The 15,343-nt window shown below is 45.9% G+C and overlaps 1 protein-coding gene across 1 annotated transcript in view; it reads right to left on the bottom strand.

The window, feature by feature from the left end:
• PLRG1 (pleiotropic regulator 1) overlaps positions 1 to 15,343 on the bottom strand; it is an 80,336-nt gene that overhangs the window by 11,745 nt on the left and 53,248 nt on the right. Inside the window, exon 12 of the mRNA XM_068269550.1 lies at positions 8,814 to 8,922. Within this exon, the coding sequence (XP_068125651.1) occupies positions 8,814 to 8,922 (109 nt within the window). The remainder of the gene's footprint in view (positions 1 to 8,813; positions 8,923 to 15,343) is intronic.

The following is a 15,343-nucleotide window of genomic DNA, read 5'->3' as shown; positions in this document are numbered from 1 at the left end:
AGGTGCTGCTTGGTTAGACTGAATGGAAGTCAGTGAAGTGTCTAGCCTCTTCTCCCTATTCCATCATCCCCACATATGGTAAAAAAGCGGATTGCAGCCATTTCGCCAATCACAACACCACGATTTACATGTAAATCGCAGTGCTTATTTTCCTTTACCACAATTCATTCTTTCTCGATTGTTATGGTGCAAACCTAATGCGTGGATATAGGGGCTGTGCTATCGTAATGCAGCACGATCATGCTTCCCAGTGGATAAAGGCCCTTAACCACCCATCTTCTCTGTATATCTCAGAGAGAATAACAATTTGTGGCCAGCATGGTTTTATTAATACAGCTTGGCAAAGTCTCATATCATAATGATGATGAAAAAAAAAAAACATAGAAAAATCAGACATTTACCCTTCATGAGTAGCGACATAAAAACTTAGAATTGTTTATCACTTATGAAAAATGTATTAAATGATAATTTAAGAAACCATAAAAATTATTACAAGGCCCAAACAGCTTTCAAAGTTACCCACCCAAAACACACATATAACCCCCACCTATCTGAAGGGGGGAAAAAAAAGGCCTAGGGACCCCCTTTAGCCTACCACCAGAATGTCAGACCAGCTAAACAAACCACATTGAGCATCCCCAGTATGGGTATGGGTCGCCAAGAGTCCAGACACCATATAGAGATCTTGAAGCAATAGGTTGTAAGGCAGATGCAAACACTTTGGTATTAGAATTATTTCAACCGCAGAAAAGTTCTCCAGGGACAGTACGTGATGATCCAGTTAAGCCAATAAGAAGCAATCAAATAGCACATCCGTTCAGCTCAGGAAAAGGGCCCAATCACAGCCTCAAGTCCAGAGTAAAAACATTCAAAATTTGTGTGCAGGCTTAAAGAGAACCCGAGGTGTGTTTAAAGAATGTTATCTGCATACAGAGGCTGGATCTGCCTATACAGCCCAGCCTCTGTTGCTATCCCAAACCCCACTAAGGTCCCCCTGCACTCTGCAATCCCTCATAAATCACAGCCATGCCGTGAGGCTGTGTTTACATCTGTAGTGTCAGTCTTAGCTGCTCCCCCGCCTCCTGCATAGCTCCGGTCCCTGCCCCCGTCCCTTCCCTCCAATCAGCAGGGAGGGAAGGGATGCAGGCGGGGACTGGAGTTCTGCAGGAGGCTGGGAGAGCAGCAGACTGACACTATAGAGATAAACACAGCCAGCTCTGACAAGCTGTTTGTCAGCAGCGTGGCTGTGATTTATGAGGGATTGCAGAGTGCAGGGGGACCTTAGGGGGGTTTGGGATAGCAACAGAGGCTGGACTGTATAGGCAGATCCAGCCTCTGTATGCAGATAATATTCTTCAAACCCACCTCGGGTTCTCTTTAAAACAGCATGTGTCACGGACGGTTGCGGGGCCGCAGGCGCGTCCTGGAACCGCCCGTGAAGAAAAAGCGATCGCACTCGATTCCCTGCATCGATTGCGCTTCAAATCGATACAATCGGGGTTGAGTGTGTAGGGGGAGCTGAAGTCCTTTTCTTAGCAGAGAGAGCACCATCCTAAAGGCTGGATGGCTCTTTTGATATGCTAATGAGCCTGGGCCCAGAGAGTCCCTGGCTTCAAGCTGTGCGGATGGCCCATCCATCAGGTATAAGGTGACACCTAGCTGATCTCATGTAGATGTTAATTAACCAAGGGGTGATCAGGATGCCTAGGTGCAGCCAGGCAGGCTACAAATCTCCGGGAGGTCTTGACACCTTGCTCACTGGTAAAGATCAAAGGGAAGTCAGCTGTTAGGTTTATTCAGGATGTGTTCTAGCTGCTGAGTCTCATAGCATAATCCATAACTTCCCAGATCTGTCATATTTCTGGGGTTCCTGAGATGGCAGCTTCGCCAAACGTGGGGGAAGTGTAGCATGAGCCCCGGTGCTGGTTCTGAGGAAGTTTCAGAACATTCTGAGGTAAGGACTGCCAGTTAGGCAGTTTGAAAATGCCCTGATGATACCACAGGGGTCCCACCCCTCATGTCTGGTATCAGGGCGCTGGGTAAATCGAGACAGACCTGAAAATGTTAATAAATCTGCCCTGACCTGTACGGTTCTGTGAGATAGAGCCCATATATGGGTAGATATGATTTCTAGCCCCCAGGATAAGGGGAGGGCTCATCTCATCTTCTAAGGGGGTGTATGGCTCCCCGCCCTCACTCCCTCCTACTGAAGCAGGGGCATAAGAATGGCTGAGGACCCAAACTCAGTGTCCTCCACACTGAAACATCTTGAATTCATCAGATGCCAGCTTGAGGATATGCTGGCATCCACCTGGTCTGAACTCTGAACTCAAATTGAAACCCAGAACTCTGTTTTCCCACAAAAAGAAAATCTTTCCAGGAACTAAGTATTTTTCTCCCTTCTTTTATTTTTTATACTGGCTATTACTGTTTTAATAATTGTTGATTTTAATAATTGTCTGTATATATTAATTATTTATATTGCTGTGAATAAAAGACTTCCTCCAAGTCATTCACTGTCTGCTACCCTGCTTATCAGCACACACAGAACTGATCCCGGGTCTCTGAAGATACGCTACTGTTTGTTTGTTGTTGGCTAGACAGAATATCGTGTGTTTAACCGTTTTATTCGCAGGATTAGTCAGTTAATGGGCTCCACGGTCCCATGGTAACCGCGGTGGTGGCAGTACCCTGAACCAGTGGGTGAAGTTGTAATCACCCGTGTCTCACAGGCTCCCTTCTGAGTTGTCTGCGGCTAATTCTTAACGGTTCCTGCGCATTGACTGCGACCAGAGTTCGCACGATCTGTGCGCTGGCACCGTTTAGAAGGCTAAGTGCGGTCAGCCACTAGGGCTCATGTGACAGTGTTAGGCAGCGGTTGGGACCTGTGTTGTGCTGAAAGTATCTACGATAGCGCTAGCGCTATCGAGAAACGAACTAATTCGTTGGTGTAGCTGGAAGGCAATATATTTTTTATATATACAGAGAGACTGTGTAGCCAGTACCCCTCCCCAAAAGTTTTATTTTATTTGGCATGGAAATGTCCGGGAACTACCAGAACATGTGCCTAGCAGACCTGGAAAATCTTTGCGAAGAGAGGGGCATTGGCATCCTCCGCAAGAACAAACGGGACCTGATAGCAGACTTGTCCAGATGGGATGCCCAGCAACTGCGGGAGCCGGGAGTGTCCGCTGAAGTGGATACCAGCCCATCTGACAGTCTAGGGGAACCAGAGACTGAAGATCCTAGGCGTACAGAGGTTGAGCATCCTGCGGGCCCTGTTGCAACAGTTACGCCAGAGACTGTCAGTATGGACCCCAATCCCAGAGTTTCTGACAGTACTCGCCCGGAACTGGCCAGTACTGGACTGTCCATGGGTGCTGACCCGGTAATGCAGCAGGCATTACAAAAGCTGATGGAGACTGACCTGGACAAGTACCTGCAGTACATGCGTGAGGAGCGCCAATCTGCGGAACGGGAGCGCCAACGACAGCATGAGCTAAACATGGCAAAAGTGCAACAGGCCAGCCGGAGTTCACCGCCCAGCCTCCCTGCTGAAGGAGCTGCAGCACCCGTAAGTGCAAAATTTAAATTTGCTAATATCGAGAAAGACACAGACATTGACTTGTTTTTGCGATCTTTCGAAAAAGCATGCCGTCAGTATCGTCTGTCCCAAGACCAGTGGGCCAGACATCTGACACCTTTGCTGCGCTACAAAGCGCTTGATGCTTTCGCAGAATTGCCTGCGGAAAAGGATAATGATTATGCTGCTATAAAAGACGCTATCATTACTAAGTACCAGCTGACACCAGAAGCCTATCGGAAAAAGTTCAGGGCCTGGCAGAAAAAGTCTTCTGATTCGTACCGAGATGTGGCCAGCAGCTTGCTCACCACACTCCGCCAGTGGACGCTAGGCCTCACCAAAGGGTCTTATGGCGTCCTGGAGGACTTGATAGTCCTCGAACAATTTCTGAACATTTGCCCTGCTGATGTACGACAGTTTGTGTTAGAACGCAGGCCGGCTTCAGCCACTGTCGCTGCAGACCTTGCTGAGACTTTTGCAACTACCCGGGTGGCTGATACCCGCAGAACTGTCCCATCCAGCTGGAGAGGAGGTCAGCCCAATACCTCGGCAGACCCTCCTGCCCCTGTGAGCCGTCCGCCACAGAGGCCACCCAGCGCAGCTGCTGCACCCAGGCCTGCAGCGCCTGGAGAGGTCACCTGTCACTACTGCCGCCAGCCCGGACACATGAAATTCGACTGTCCGGAGCGGAGACAGACACCACCAGCACCTGGATCATCTGCATCACCTGCACCTCACCCACAGCAGAGGCAACCCGCCAGCGAACCACAGCCTGGATCATCAGATTTTGGCCTGTTTGCACGCGGACAGGAAATCCGCGACCGAACCGACCAGCAGCAACTTGTTAGAGTGAACGGCAAAGTTGTCACCGGATTTCGAGACACCGGAGCTGACATCACGTTAGTTCACTCACATCTTGTGCCAAAGGAGAGCATCAGCTCCAGCCGATCCCTTGCCCTTACTGGAGTAGAGGGCACCCTTTTTCACATAGCCCACGCGACAGTGAAGTTGGATTGGGGAGTGGGAGGAATCCAAGAAAGGGTTGTTGGGGTTATGAAGGATCTCCCAGTCCCTGTGTTGCTGGGGACTGATTTGGGCAAGCTTGTGTCCTACTATGAACCTGCCACGACCGCCTTGTCGCTCACGGAAGGAGACGGACTCTCCACCCACCACCAGGTACTTTATACACTTGGGGGAGCACCAGGGGGAGGTGGGTTGAATGTGCCCAGTTCAAGGGTACCAGGTTCAATAGTGCCTGCTTCAAAGGCACCTGAGTTTGATGTACAGACTGTCTGTTGTGATGATGCTGTAACTGTACCTGAGTTTACTGTACAACCTGTCTGTAATGAAAAAATGTCTATACCTGTCAATGTCATTACTGCATGCAATGATGATTTGAGTAATGTCCGTCTGTGCCATTCTGACAGTGTACCTGTGCTAGCAGTACCGCGCAGCTGCACTGCTCAGAACCCGAGCTCAGAACAGGTGGAGGGGGTTCCGGCCTCCTCCCCCTCCTCTGACCGCAGGGATGAGACCTTTCAGCCGCTGGCCTCGTGTGACATGAGCCAATTGGCTGAAACTGACAGCGCCGTATTCTCAGCCGCACTACAAAGTGACCCAAGCCTGGAGGTGCTCAGGCAGCAAGCCGCTGAGCCCCTCGCAGACGGGGCCGCTTTCAAGGTGTACTGGGAAGGTGGGAGACTGTACAGTGAGTCTGTACAGCCCCCTACAGGTAGATCCCACGCGAATACCAAATGGCTTGTGGTCCCGAGTGCGTTCAGGGGACATGTGCTGAAATCCGCACATGGTAATCCTCTGACAGGGCACTCGGGTGTCCGCAAGACACTTGCTGGTATTCGGAACCAGTTTTATTGGCCCCGAATGAACAGGGATGTAGCAAACTACTGCAGGGCATGTGCCGTCTGTCAGGAGCTGGGAAGGTCCAGGGATTCCCGCGGGGTCCCCTTAGGTCCACAGCCACTTAGCAGGGGAACCCCGCGTGGGCTGGCTGTTGACCTAACCAACCCACTGCCCGTTGTCAGCAGTCCCGGCAGACACCACGTCCGACTGCAGTGGCGCAAACGCCCTGTCCAGAACGGTCCATGTCGGGTCAACCCTGAGGGTAGCAGACCGCGCCCGGTCCAGGGGAACCGAGCCACAGGCTCCAATAGGTTTTCCCGCCGCACCGGCAACCCGAGACCCGTCAGCCAGGTTGGCCGACACGCAGCGGGCAGCCGACCCCAGAACGCCAACGGGGAACTAGATCAGATCTCGCAGGTTAGCGGCAACGACACACATCTTGCTGATGAATGTCTATCTGCCTTCTCCCCAGGGAGGGCTGTCACGGACGGTTGTGGGGCCGCAGGCGCGTCCTGGAACCGCCCGTGAAGAAAAAGCGATCGCACTCGATTCCCTGCATCGATTGCGCTTCAAATCGATACAATCGGGGTTGAGTGTGTAGGGGGAGCTGAAGTCCTTTTCTTAGCAGAGAGAGCACCATCCTAAAGGCTGGATGGCTCTTTTGATATGCTAATGAGCCTGGGCCCAGAGAGTCCCTGGCTTCAAGCTGTGCGGATGGCCCATCCATCAGGTATAAGGTGACTCCTAGCTGATCTCATGTAGATGTTAATTAACCAAGGGGTGATCAGGATGCCTAGGTGCAGCCAGGCAGGCTACAAATCTCCGGGAGGTCTTGACACCTTGCTCACTGGTAAAGATCAAAGGGAAGTCAGCTGTTAGGTTTATTCAGGATGTGTTCTAGCTGCTGAGTCTCATAGCATAATCCATAACTTCCCAGATCTGTCATATTTCTGGGGTTCCTGAGATGGCAGCTTCGCCAAACGTGGGGGAAGTGTAGCATGAGCCCCGGTGCTGGTTCTGAGGAAGTTTCAGAACATTCTGAGGTAAGGACTGCCAGTTAGGCAGTTTGAAAATGCCCTGATGATACCACAGGGGTCCCACCCCTCATGTCTGGTATCAGGGCGCTGGGTAATGAGAGACAGACCTGAAAATGTTAATAAATCTGCCCTGACCTGTACGGTTCTGTGAGATAGAGCCCATATATGGGTAGATATGATTTCTAGCCCCCAGGATAAGGGGAGGGCTCATCTCATCTTCTAAGGGGGTGTATGGCTCCCCGCCCTCACTCCCTCCTACTGAAGCAGGGGCATAAGAATGGCTGAGGACCCAAACTCAGTGTCCTCCACACTGAAACATCTTGAATTCATCAGATGCCAGCTTGAGGATATGCTGGCATCCACCTGGTCTGAACTCTGAACTCAAATTGAAACCCAGAACTCTGTTTTCCCACAAAAAGGACATCTTTCCAGGAACTAAGTATTTTTCTCCCTTCTTTTATTTTTTATACTGGCTATTACTGTTTTAATAATTGTTGATTTTAATAATTGTCTGTATATATTAATTATTTATATTGCTGTGAATAAAAGACTTCCTCCAAGTCATTCACTGTCTGCTACCCTGCTTATCAGCACACACAGAACTGATCCCGGGTCTCTGAAGATACGCTACTGTTTGTTTGTTGTTGGCTAGACAGAATATCGTGTGTTTAACCGTTTTATTCGCAGGATTAGTCAGTTTATGGGCTCCACGGTCCCATGGTAACCGCGGTGGTGGCAGTACCCTGAACCAGTGGGTGAAGTTGTAATCACCCGTGTCTCACAGGCTCCCTTCTGAGTTGTCTGCGGCTAATTCTTAACGGTTCCTGCGCATTGACTGCGACCAGAGTTCGCACGATCTGTGCGCTGGCACCGTTTAGAAGGCTAAGTGCGGTCAGCCACTAGGGCTCCTGTTACAGCATGGAACATGCTCAGCCATATTCTGGCGACTGATCAGTCAGCGTGAAAGATCCAGTGTTGCACTGCATGGCCCTGGTAAGCTGCTTAATATTTTAAATGTTTTCAGGTGGGTCTCTCTTTTTCTATTTATTGTTGGCATTTTTGATGGGTGAAGGAGCACTATCCCATTTCTCTTTACAGCCCAACTCCATTCTGTACTGTACTGTACTGTTTAGCGCTGCAATCTTTTATATGTGAATTTATAATTAATGTTCTACTTTTTGTTGCCTTCACCTCTTTATATATATCAGGGAATCATTGCAAATGTGCCTGGATTTCACAGAACCTTATCGGTTAACCCATTAATGGCCACTGTATGTGAGCAATAAAACTCAAGGACCGTGGGCCGAATTCATCCGCCTCATCATTTTATGTGGCCTGCAAAAGATTCAAATGTGGATGACTGTCTCAAATAAGGTCTATGCTAATTTTTCAATGAATGAAAGATAGTAACTCAATACCAGGAAGAGAAATGTTGATGCTGAAGAAAGACATTTTACTGAAGGACAGTAATGTGAATACATTTAGACTGTTCAATACATGTTGAATCTTAAAAACCTCCCTGGCGTTCAATTTCCCCAGGATTTCTGTGCAAAAAGTGATACAATACATTTTCATCAATAGTAGTTTTTGAGTGAGAGGTGCCCCAAGGTGGTGACTTTGCTAACTTGTCGCACAGCAGCCACTGCAGGGTGTATCCTGGTCACCATATGCAATATATCACAGTCACTCAGTAGCACTATATAATCCACAGCAGATTGTCACCATATGCATCTTCCACCTCCAGAGAGCCCACGAGTTTATGGAATTCCTAAATGTGCAACTTAGTGCACAGGAAAAAATCAAAAAGGGGTCTCTCAGTGGAAAATTCAAAAAGGCACTTTTTATTCAAATATGGGTGTACATTCAGAGGGTCCTACTCCAGTAGAGACCCTCTCAGCAAAACACGCTTCCCACTCAATGTGGTACTAAGCACAATTACTTGCAGTCAGGTATGCAGCAATGCCCACTCTCGTCCCGACTAGTTTCGGCCTTCCACCGTCATCAGGGGATACCAGATTTTCATAACCTTTTTTTCCTGCAACTTGCCAAAATGTGTCAAGCAAGGGTCTAGTTTACAGTGCAGGAGAGTATTGATGTGTAAGCACGTTTATACTGTTCACAGCATGTTTTGTATGGACGTGTATAGCTGTCAATACCGCTAGGGAGGTTTCAATAAATTTGTCCCACAACATACAGTTTCAAATTTTGGTCCCTTATGTGATTGAGTTTGACACTCCCTGCTCAAAACTAAATGAAACAGCATCTAAATGCTGAGGCAATGGAGGATGAGCAATATTAGATCTGAAACTAAAAAAAAAAAAATATATACTTACTGCCGCGGATGTAGCACAACTGCTCTGACAGACTTTTTGTGATTTGTTAATGTGACACGAGTCTTTCCACCCAACATATCCCAAAGCCGAATAGTAGTATCATGACTTCCTGAAAAAAAGGATAAGTAAAAGAAATACTGATTATACGGAATAAAAAGGGGGGGGGGGGAGGGGAGGGGGAGATCGAGGAATTTTTTTTATAGAATCTTTCAATAAATATCAATAAAAGATGTATTAGAAAATTCTGAAAAAAATACTACAAAAATAAAGCTTTCAAAAATCTTTTTCATACTCACAGGAAAAAAAGAGATTGATCATGCATGTTTGGTATACAGTGGGATGCGAAAGTTTGGGCAACCTTGTTAATAGTCATGATTTTCCTATATAAATCGTTGGTTGTTACGATAAAAAAATGTCAGTTAAATATATCATATAGGAGACACACACAGTGATATTTGAGATGTGAAATGAAGTTTATTGGATTTACAGAAAGTGTGCAATAATTGTTTAAATAGAATTAGGCAGGTGCATAAATGTAGGCACTGTTGTCATTTTATTGATTCCAAAACCTTTAGAACTAATTATTGGAACTCAAATTGGCTTGGTAAGCTCAGTGATCTCTGACCTACATACACAGGTGAATCCAATTATGAGAAAGAGTATTTAAGGGGTTCAATTGCAACATGGGGGCCTCAAAACAACTCTCAAATGACCTGAAGACAAAGATTGTTCACCATCATGGTTTAGGGGAAGGATACAGAAAGCAGTTTCAGAGATTTCAGCTGACTGTTTCCACAGTTAGGAACAAACTGGGGAAATGGAAGACCACAGGCTCAGTTCAAGTTAAGGCTCGAAATGGCAGACCAAGAAAAATCTTGGGTAGACAGAAGTGGCGAGTGGTGAGAACAGTCAAGAGTCAACACAGACCAGCACCAAAGACCTACAACATCATCTTGCTGCAGATGGAGTCACTGTGCATCGTTCAACCATTCGACACACTTTACACAAGGAGATGCTGTATGCGTGTGTGATGCAGAGGAAGCATTTTCACTGCCCACAGTACAAACAGAGCCAGTTGAGGAATTCTGAAGCACATTTGGACAAGCCAGCTTCATTTTGCAGTAAGGTGCTGTGGACTGATGAAACTAAACTTTAGTTCTTTGGGCATAACAAGGGGTGTTATGCATGGAGGAAAAAGAACACAGCATTCCAAGAAAATCACCTGCTACCTACAGTAAAATGTGGTGGTGGTTCCATCATGCTGTGGGGCTGTGTGGCCAGTGCAGGGACTGAGAATCTTGTCAGAGTTGAGTGACGCATGGATTCCACTCAGTATCAGCATATTCTGGAGACCAATGTCCAGGAATAAGTGACAAAGCTGAAGCTGCGCCGGGGCCGGATCTTTCAACAAAATAAGGACCCTAAACACTGCTCAAAATCCACTAAGGCATTCATGCAGAGGAACAAGTACAACCTTCTGGAATGGCCATCTCAGTCCCCAGACCTGAATATAATTGAAAATCTGTGGTGTGAGTTAAAGAGAGCTATCTGTCTATGCTCGGAAGCCATCAAACCTGAATGAACTAGAGATGTTTTGTAAAGAGGAATGGTCCAAAATACCTTCAACCAGAATCCAGACTCACATTGGAACCTACAGGAAACATTTAGAGGCTGTAATTTCTGCAAAATGAGGAACTACTAAATATTGATTTAATTTCTTTTTTGTGGTGCCCAAATTTATGCACCTGTCTTATTTTGCTTAAACAATTATTGCGCACTTTCTGTGAATCCAATAAACTTTATTTCACTTCTCAAATATCACTGTGTGGGTCTCCTATATGATATATTTAACTGACATTTTTTATCGTAACAACCAATGATTTACACAGGAAAATCATGATGATTAACAAGGTTGCCCAAACTTTTGCATCCCTCTGTATTAGAAGCCAAATTTCACTCAATAGCTAGGGCTGGCTCACATGGGCTTCTGCCGAGCTTTCGCTCGGCGCCACTTTAAAAAGCCGGCGTTTAAATACCAGCGTTTAGACGCTAGCTTTTGAAGGCTTTTAAGAAGCGTTCAAGGCTAGCAATTCTAGTCTCTGCTATTGTTTCCTGGCATTTACTGCCTCTGAAAGCAACATGCTGCTTTCGAGACTAGATGCAACACCGGGATCTACCGCCAGTAATCCAAAGAGGGATCCGCACACAGACTTCAGGAACAAACTGTGTTTATTGTTCCATATGCACACATGTATGACATCAACAGTCGTCTACATCGATGATCGTTTCGGGGCCAATGCGGTCCCCTTTGTCAAGGCATTAGCAGACTGAGGGATCTACTGCCAGGCTTTCATGAAAGCCTGCAAAACCCAGCTCTAAACATTCCCATTCACTTGAATGGGACGGCGTAGATCCCAAAAAAGCTGCATCTGAAACGCTGCGTTAAACGCCACAAACACGCCCGTGTGAACCAGCCCTTAGTCAAAAGTGATCCAGTTTGGTTACTTCAAAGTACAGAACTTTCCATACTATTACTGCTCTTTGCACTGTCTTGTTTAAAGGCATCATGTGGTGAACAATGCATATTGCCTGGCTGTTCTGTTGATCCTCTCCCTCTAGTACTTTAAAGGGAACCTGAAGCGAGGAAATTTATTTAAAATAAACACATGATGTAGCTGCAAATGAATATTACATACTAACCTCACCATTTTCTTCTTACAGTGATCCCTTCCAGTTCTGACAATATTTTGTCAGAACTGAAATATACCAGTTGCTGTCAGTTATATTTCAGCAGGTGTCAGTTACAACTGAATGTGCAAGGTAATGTCCATGTTTTCCTATGGCTCAAGTGAGTGATATTACAGTTTAACAGTGTGCTGACCAGGAAGCTGTTAGGGGGTAATGGCCATTTTCCAAATGGAGGATGGAAAATCCATTGATCACAGTGGTCAAATTGGACACAGGAGTGGAGAACGAGATTGAGGAGTAGACTACACAGGAGGTAAGCATGACCTGGGTATGGTTATTTTGACTTTTTATTTTCAGTTCAGGTTCTCTTTAAGCCACAGACCTAGACTGAGTATGCAGACCAGTTGCTATGCCCAAAGTCTGACTAAACTAACCGCATGGATTGATTCAGGTGTGTGAATCAGACACTGCTAAACCTGAAGACCCGCAGAATGTGGCAGCACTACATGAGAATAAATAGGTGAAGAAGATTGTTACTGCATTATTTAGGGGGCACCAGCGTGCAGCTCTAATATTGCCAATGCTGGTGCCAAGGAGACTTTCTGTGGCATGGGGTGAACTTGATATTTGGTATAAGTGCTCAGCTATAAAGTATTTGAAACTGGCTGATAAAATGTCAGTCTCTGTAGTTTAGGGCAATGTTTTCAAAAAAGGCTCCGCATTCAGATGAGTTTAGTTAGTGGTTAGCAATCTTTTGGCTACAGGGATCATTTACTGGACAGGATATAAGCAATAACACTGCTGAAAACTGCACTGAATACCAGAAGTACCCAAGTATCAACATCTGTACTGCCAACACATGGCACCTCCAGTGAGCCCAGAATTACCAATTAGAGAACATGTGTCGAACTCCAGGCCTGGGAGGGCCAGATCCATGTCAGTGTTTAGGATGGACTGAGAAAGAGAGGAATGTGTTCTACCTGATGGACCACACCGTTCCTGATTCAGATCCATTAATTAGAACTATGTTGAAAATGTGTGAGGACTTTGGCCCTCAAAGGACCGGCTTGACATCCCTGTATTAGAGGATTGCAAGCTGGCATCATTATCTGAATGTACACTATAAACAATCACTTGGTTGCTAGCAATTATCCTGCTGAAAGAATAAAAAAAAAACTAAAATGTCTTAAAGCTTACAAAGCAGAATGATAAGAGTGAACGTTGTAACAAACATTCTCTAACTGAGCACACTGCAGACATGTACAGCAGCTGGGGTTAATAAGAGTAGATTGCCAGCAACGCCTGCACTAACAAGCATTACAGTTTACAATCCAATAGACTTCACACAGTAACACTTCCACAGGTGTGCTGCACCAGAAACTAAAGTGGGACTTCACACACCTCATCTGTCCTCCCAAACAAATCATCAGGGTGGATTAACATACAATAAAATGAATCATGTACTGACTTGTTCTAGACAAGCTTGCTGTTATATCCTATATCAGCCAACAGATTGTTTTGCTTCTCTGTTCAGTCTAAGTCACAAGGACGATTCTGGGTTCAGTGACATGATTGCCATTGGGGAATAGTTCTCTTGAACTTCCTTCTGCTAGCATGGCTTTACTATTAACATAGCAATGTGCTACTCCATCACTACTGGCTGAATTTCAGTAGTGTTCTGCAAGGTATACAGCAAGGCATCATTGCACCGATTCAGCTAAGAGTCTTTGGGCAAGACTCCCTAACACTGCTACTGCCTACAGAGCGCACCCTAGTGCCTGCAGCTCAAAGCTCTGAGTCCTCCAGGAAAAGCGTTATAAATGTTATTTGTCTTGTCTATAATGGTAGCAATGCATAACAGCAAAAAAAAAAAAAAAGTTCATTCAGGCTATACCCCACAAACCTTGGCAACAAACAGGAAATTATTCATGTGACACATGCATCAATCACTAAAGATTAGGGAATGTTAGGCACAAATGAATGAAAATATTGTTGTACCTATGCTCCTCTATTATCTCTTGTATTTTCCTTCAGAAGATGTGACCATCAGAAATACAAACTGACATTAGGTCCCGTTTCCACTACACACAGATACTGGATGCAGAAAAACTGACTCTAATGAATGCCTATGGGCCCATTTCCACTAAATGCGATTTTTCTGATCCAGATTTTCCCATAGGCATTCATTGGAGTCAGTTTTTCTGCATCCAATCTGCGTGTAGTGGAAACAGGCCCTAAACCATCTAAAAAGGCTACGGTTATCTAGCAGCTACCAGTCACCACTAGGCCTCAATAAAAGATTACTCCTGTGTCCAATGAGCAGTTGGTGCAAGTCCACCCCAAATAGCAGCACTGCTAGTACTGCTAGCCAGTGAGGCTAAAAATATTATGTCACCGGGATATTAGAAATTAGAGGGTGACACAGGAAAAAAAAAGTCCCTTCTGCCTGCCATAAGAGAGTGTTCCCCATATGGCAACAAATGCAGGTAAACAAATGCTTGAATAAACCTGGGGAGCACACACGGAATAAGAGGCACACAGGGACGAGAGGCATCTGCCTGTAAGCTAGCGTTTGTGCCAGGCAGATGGGCTGGTTTTTCTTGCACTACCCTGTATTTGAAAAGGGATGCTGAAGTGAGAGGAATATGGAGGCGGACGTTTATTTCCTTCTTCTTTGCTGATCCTCTGCCTTTAATACCTTTAGCCATAAACCCTGAGCAAGCATGCAGATCAGAGGTTTCTGACAAAAATCTGACTGGAATAGTTGAATGTTTGTTTCAGGTAGTAGTAATTCCACTAGGAATACCAGATTGATCAGCAGGTCTGTCAGGCAAATAAAGGTATTGTTTATCCACTTTCATACCAGACGGCTCTGGCCCCTTAAGGACCAAACCGTCCTCCTCCTATTTGGCACACTGATTGCTGTGATTGGCAATCACAGTGTCAGGAGCCAAATAAATCGGCTCCTGATATTGGAAGCTCTGCTGTCATAGTGACAGCAGAACGAGCGAGTACAGTTGCACAAACAGCAAGAGCGACGACTGTGTGGCGGGGATGATTGTACGCCCTGGTAGGAATAACGGGACATACACCAGGCACAGATGTCAATCATCGAGGTCCAGAACCTATTAAAAGGAAATTAATATGATAGCCTCAACATATCTCTCGCTTCAGGATCCCTTTAAGTTATCTGCAGGATGTATTTAAACATTTTAAAATTAATTTAGACAGCAGAATAAGTCAGAAATAATATTGTTTGTGTTCATGAGAAATTGCAGATGACGCATATGGTCAGTTTGATCAGGTGAAATGCATGACACAACCGCAGACACGACATGTTGCTGAAACAGCACGCCTTTTCCACACACTGACCAACTAAACCACCAGCTCTTCCAAGCGAAACAACAATGTGCACGGCATGTCCACATTCAGAACAACAACGTCATTCAAACGACATTGTACACACGTGGCCGATTGTATATCAGCCCAACAGTCACTTGAGTTGATACGCCAGATGGATTTTGCAGTGCCTGATATCAGTCGCTCATTTGTCTACAAATTGCACACCTGACTGTCGTTCCAACACAATAAAAATCAAACGACAATTGGTTGTATTAGTTGAGCATGTGTATGGGTCTTTACAGGTATTCATTTTTTGTTTGGCATGTGTCTTAAAGAGAAACTCCAACCAAGAATTGAACTTTATCCCAATCAGTAGCTGATACCCCCTTTTACATGAGAAATCTATTCCTTTTCACAAACAGACCATCAGGGGGCGCTGTATGACTGATATTGTGGTGAAACCCCTCCCACAAGAAACAAGAAAAGTACGTACTCTTGGC

The sequence above is a fragment of the Hyperolius riggenbachi genome, chromosome 1 (assembly GCF_040937935.1).
Source record: "Hyperolius riggenbachi isolate aHypRig1 chromosome 1, aHypRig1.pri, whole genome shotgun sequence".
NCBI lineage: Eukaryota > Metazoa > Chordata > Amphibia > Anura > Hyperoliidae > Hyperolius > Hyperolius riggenbachi.
This window is presented reverse-complemented; position numbering and strand designations above follow the sequence as displayed.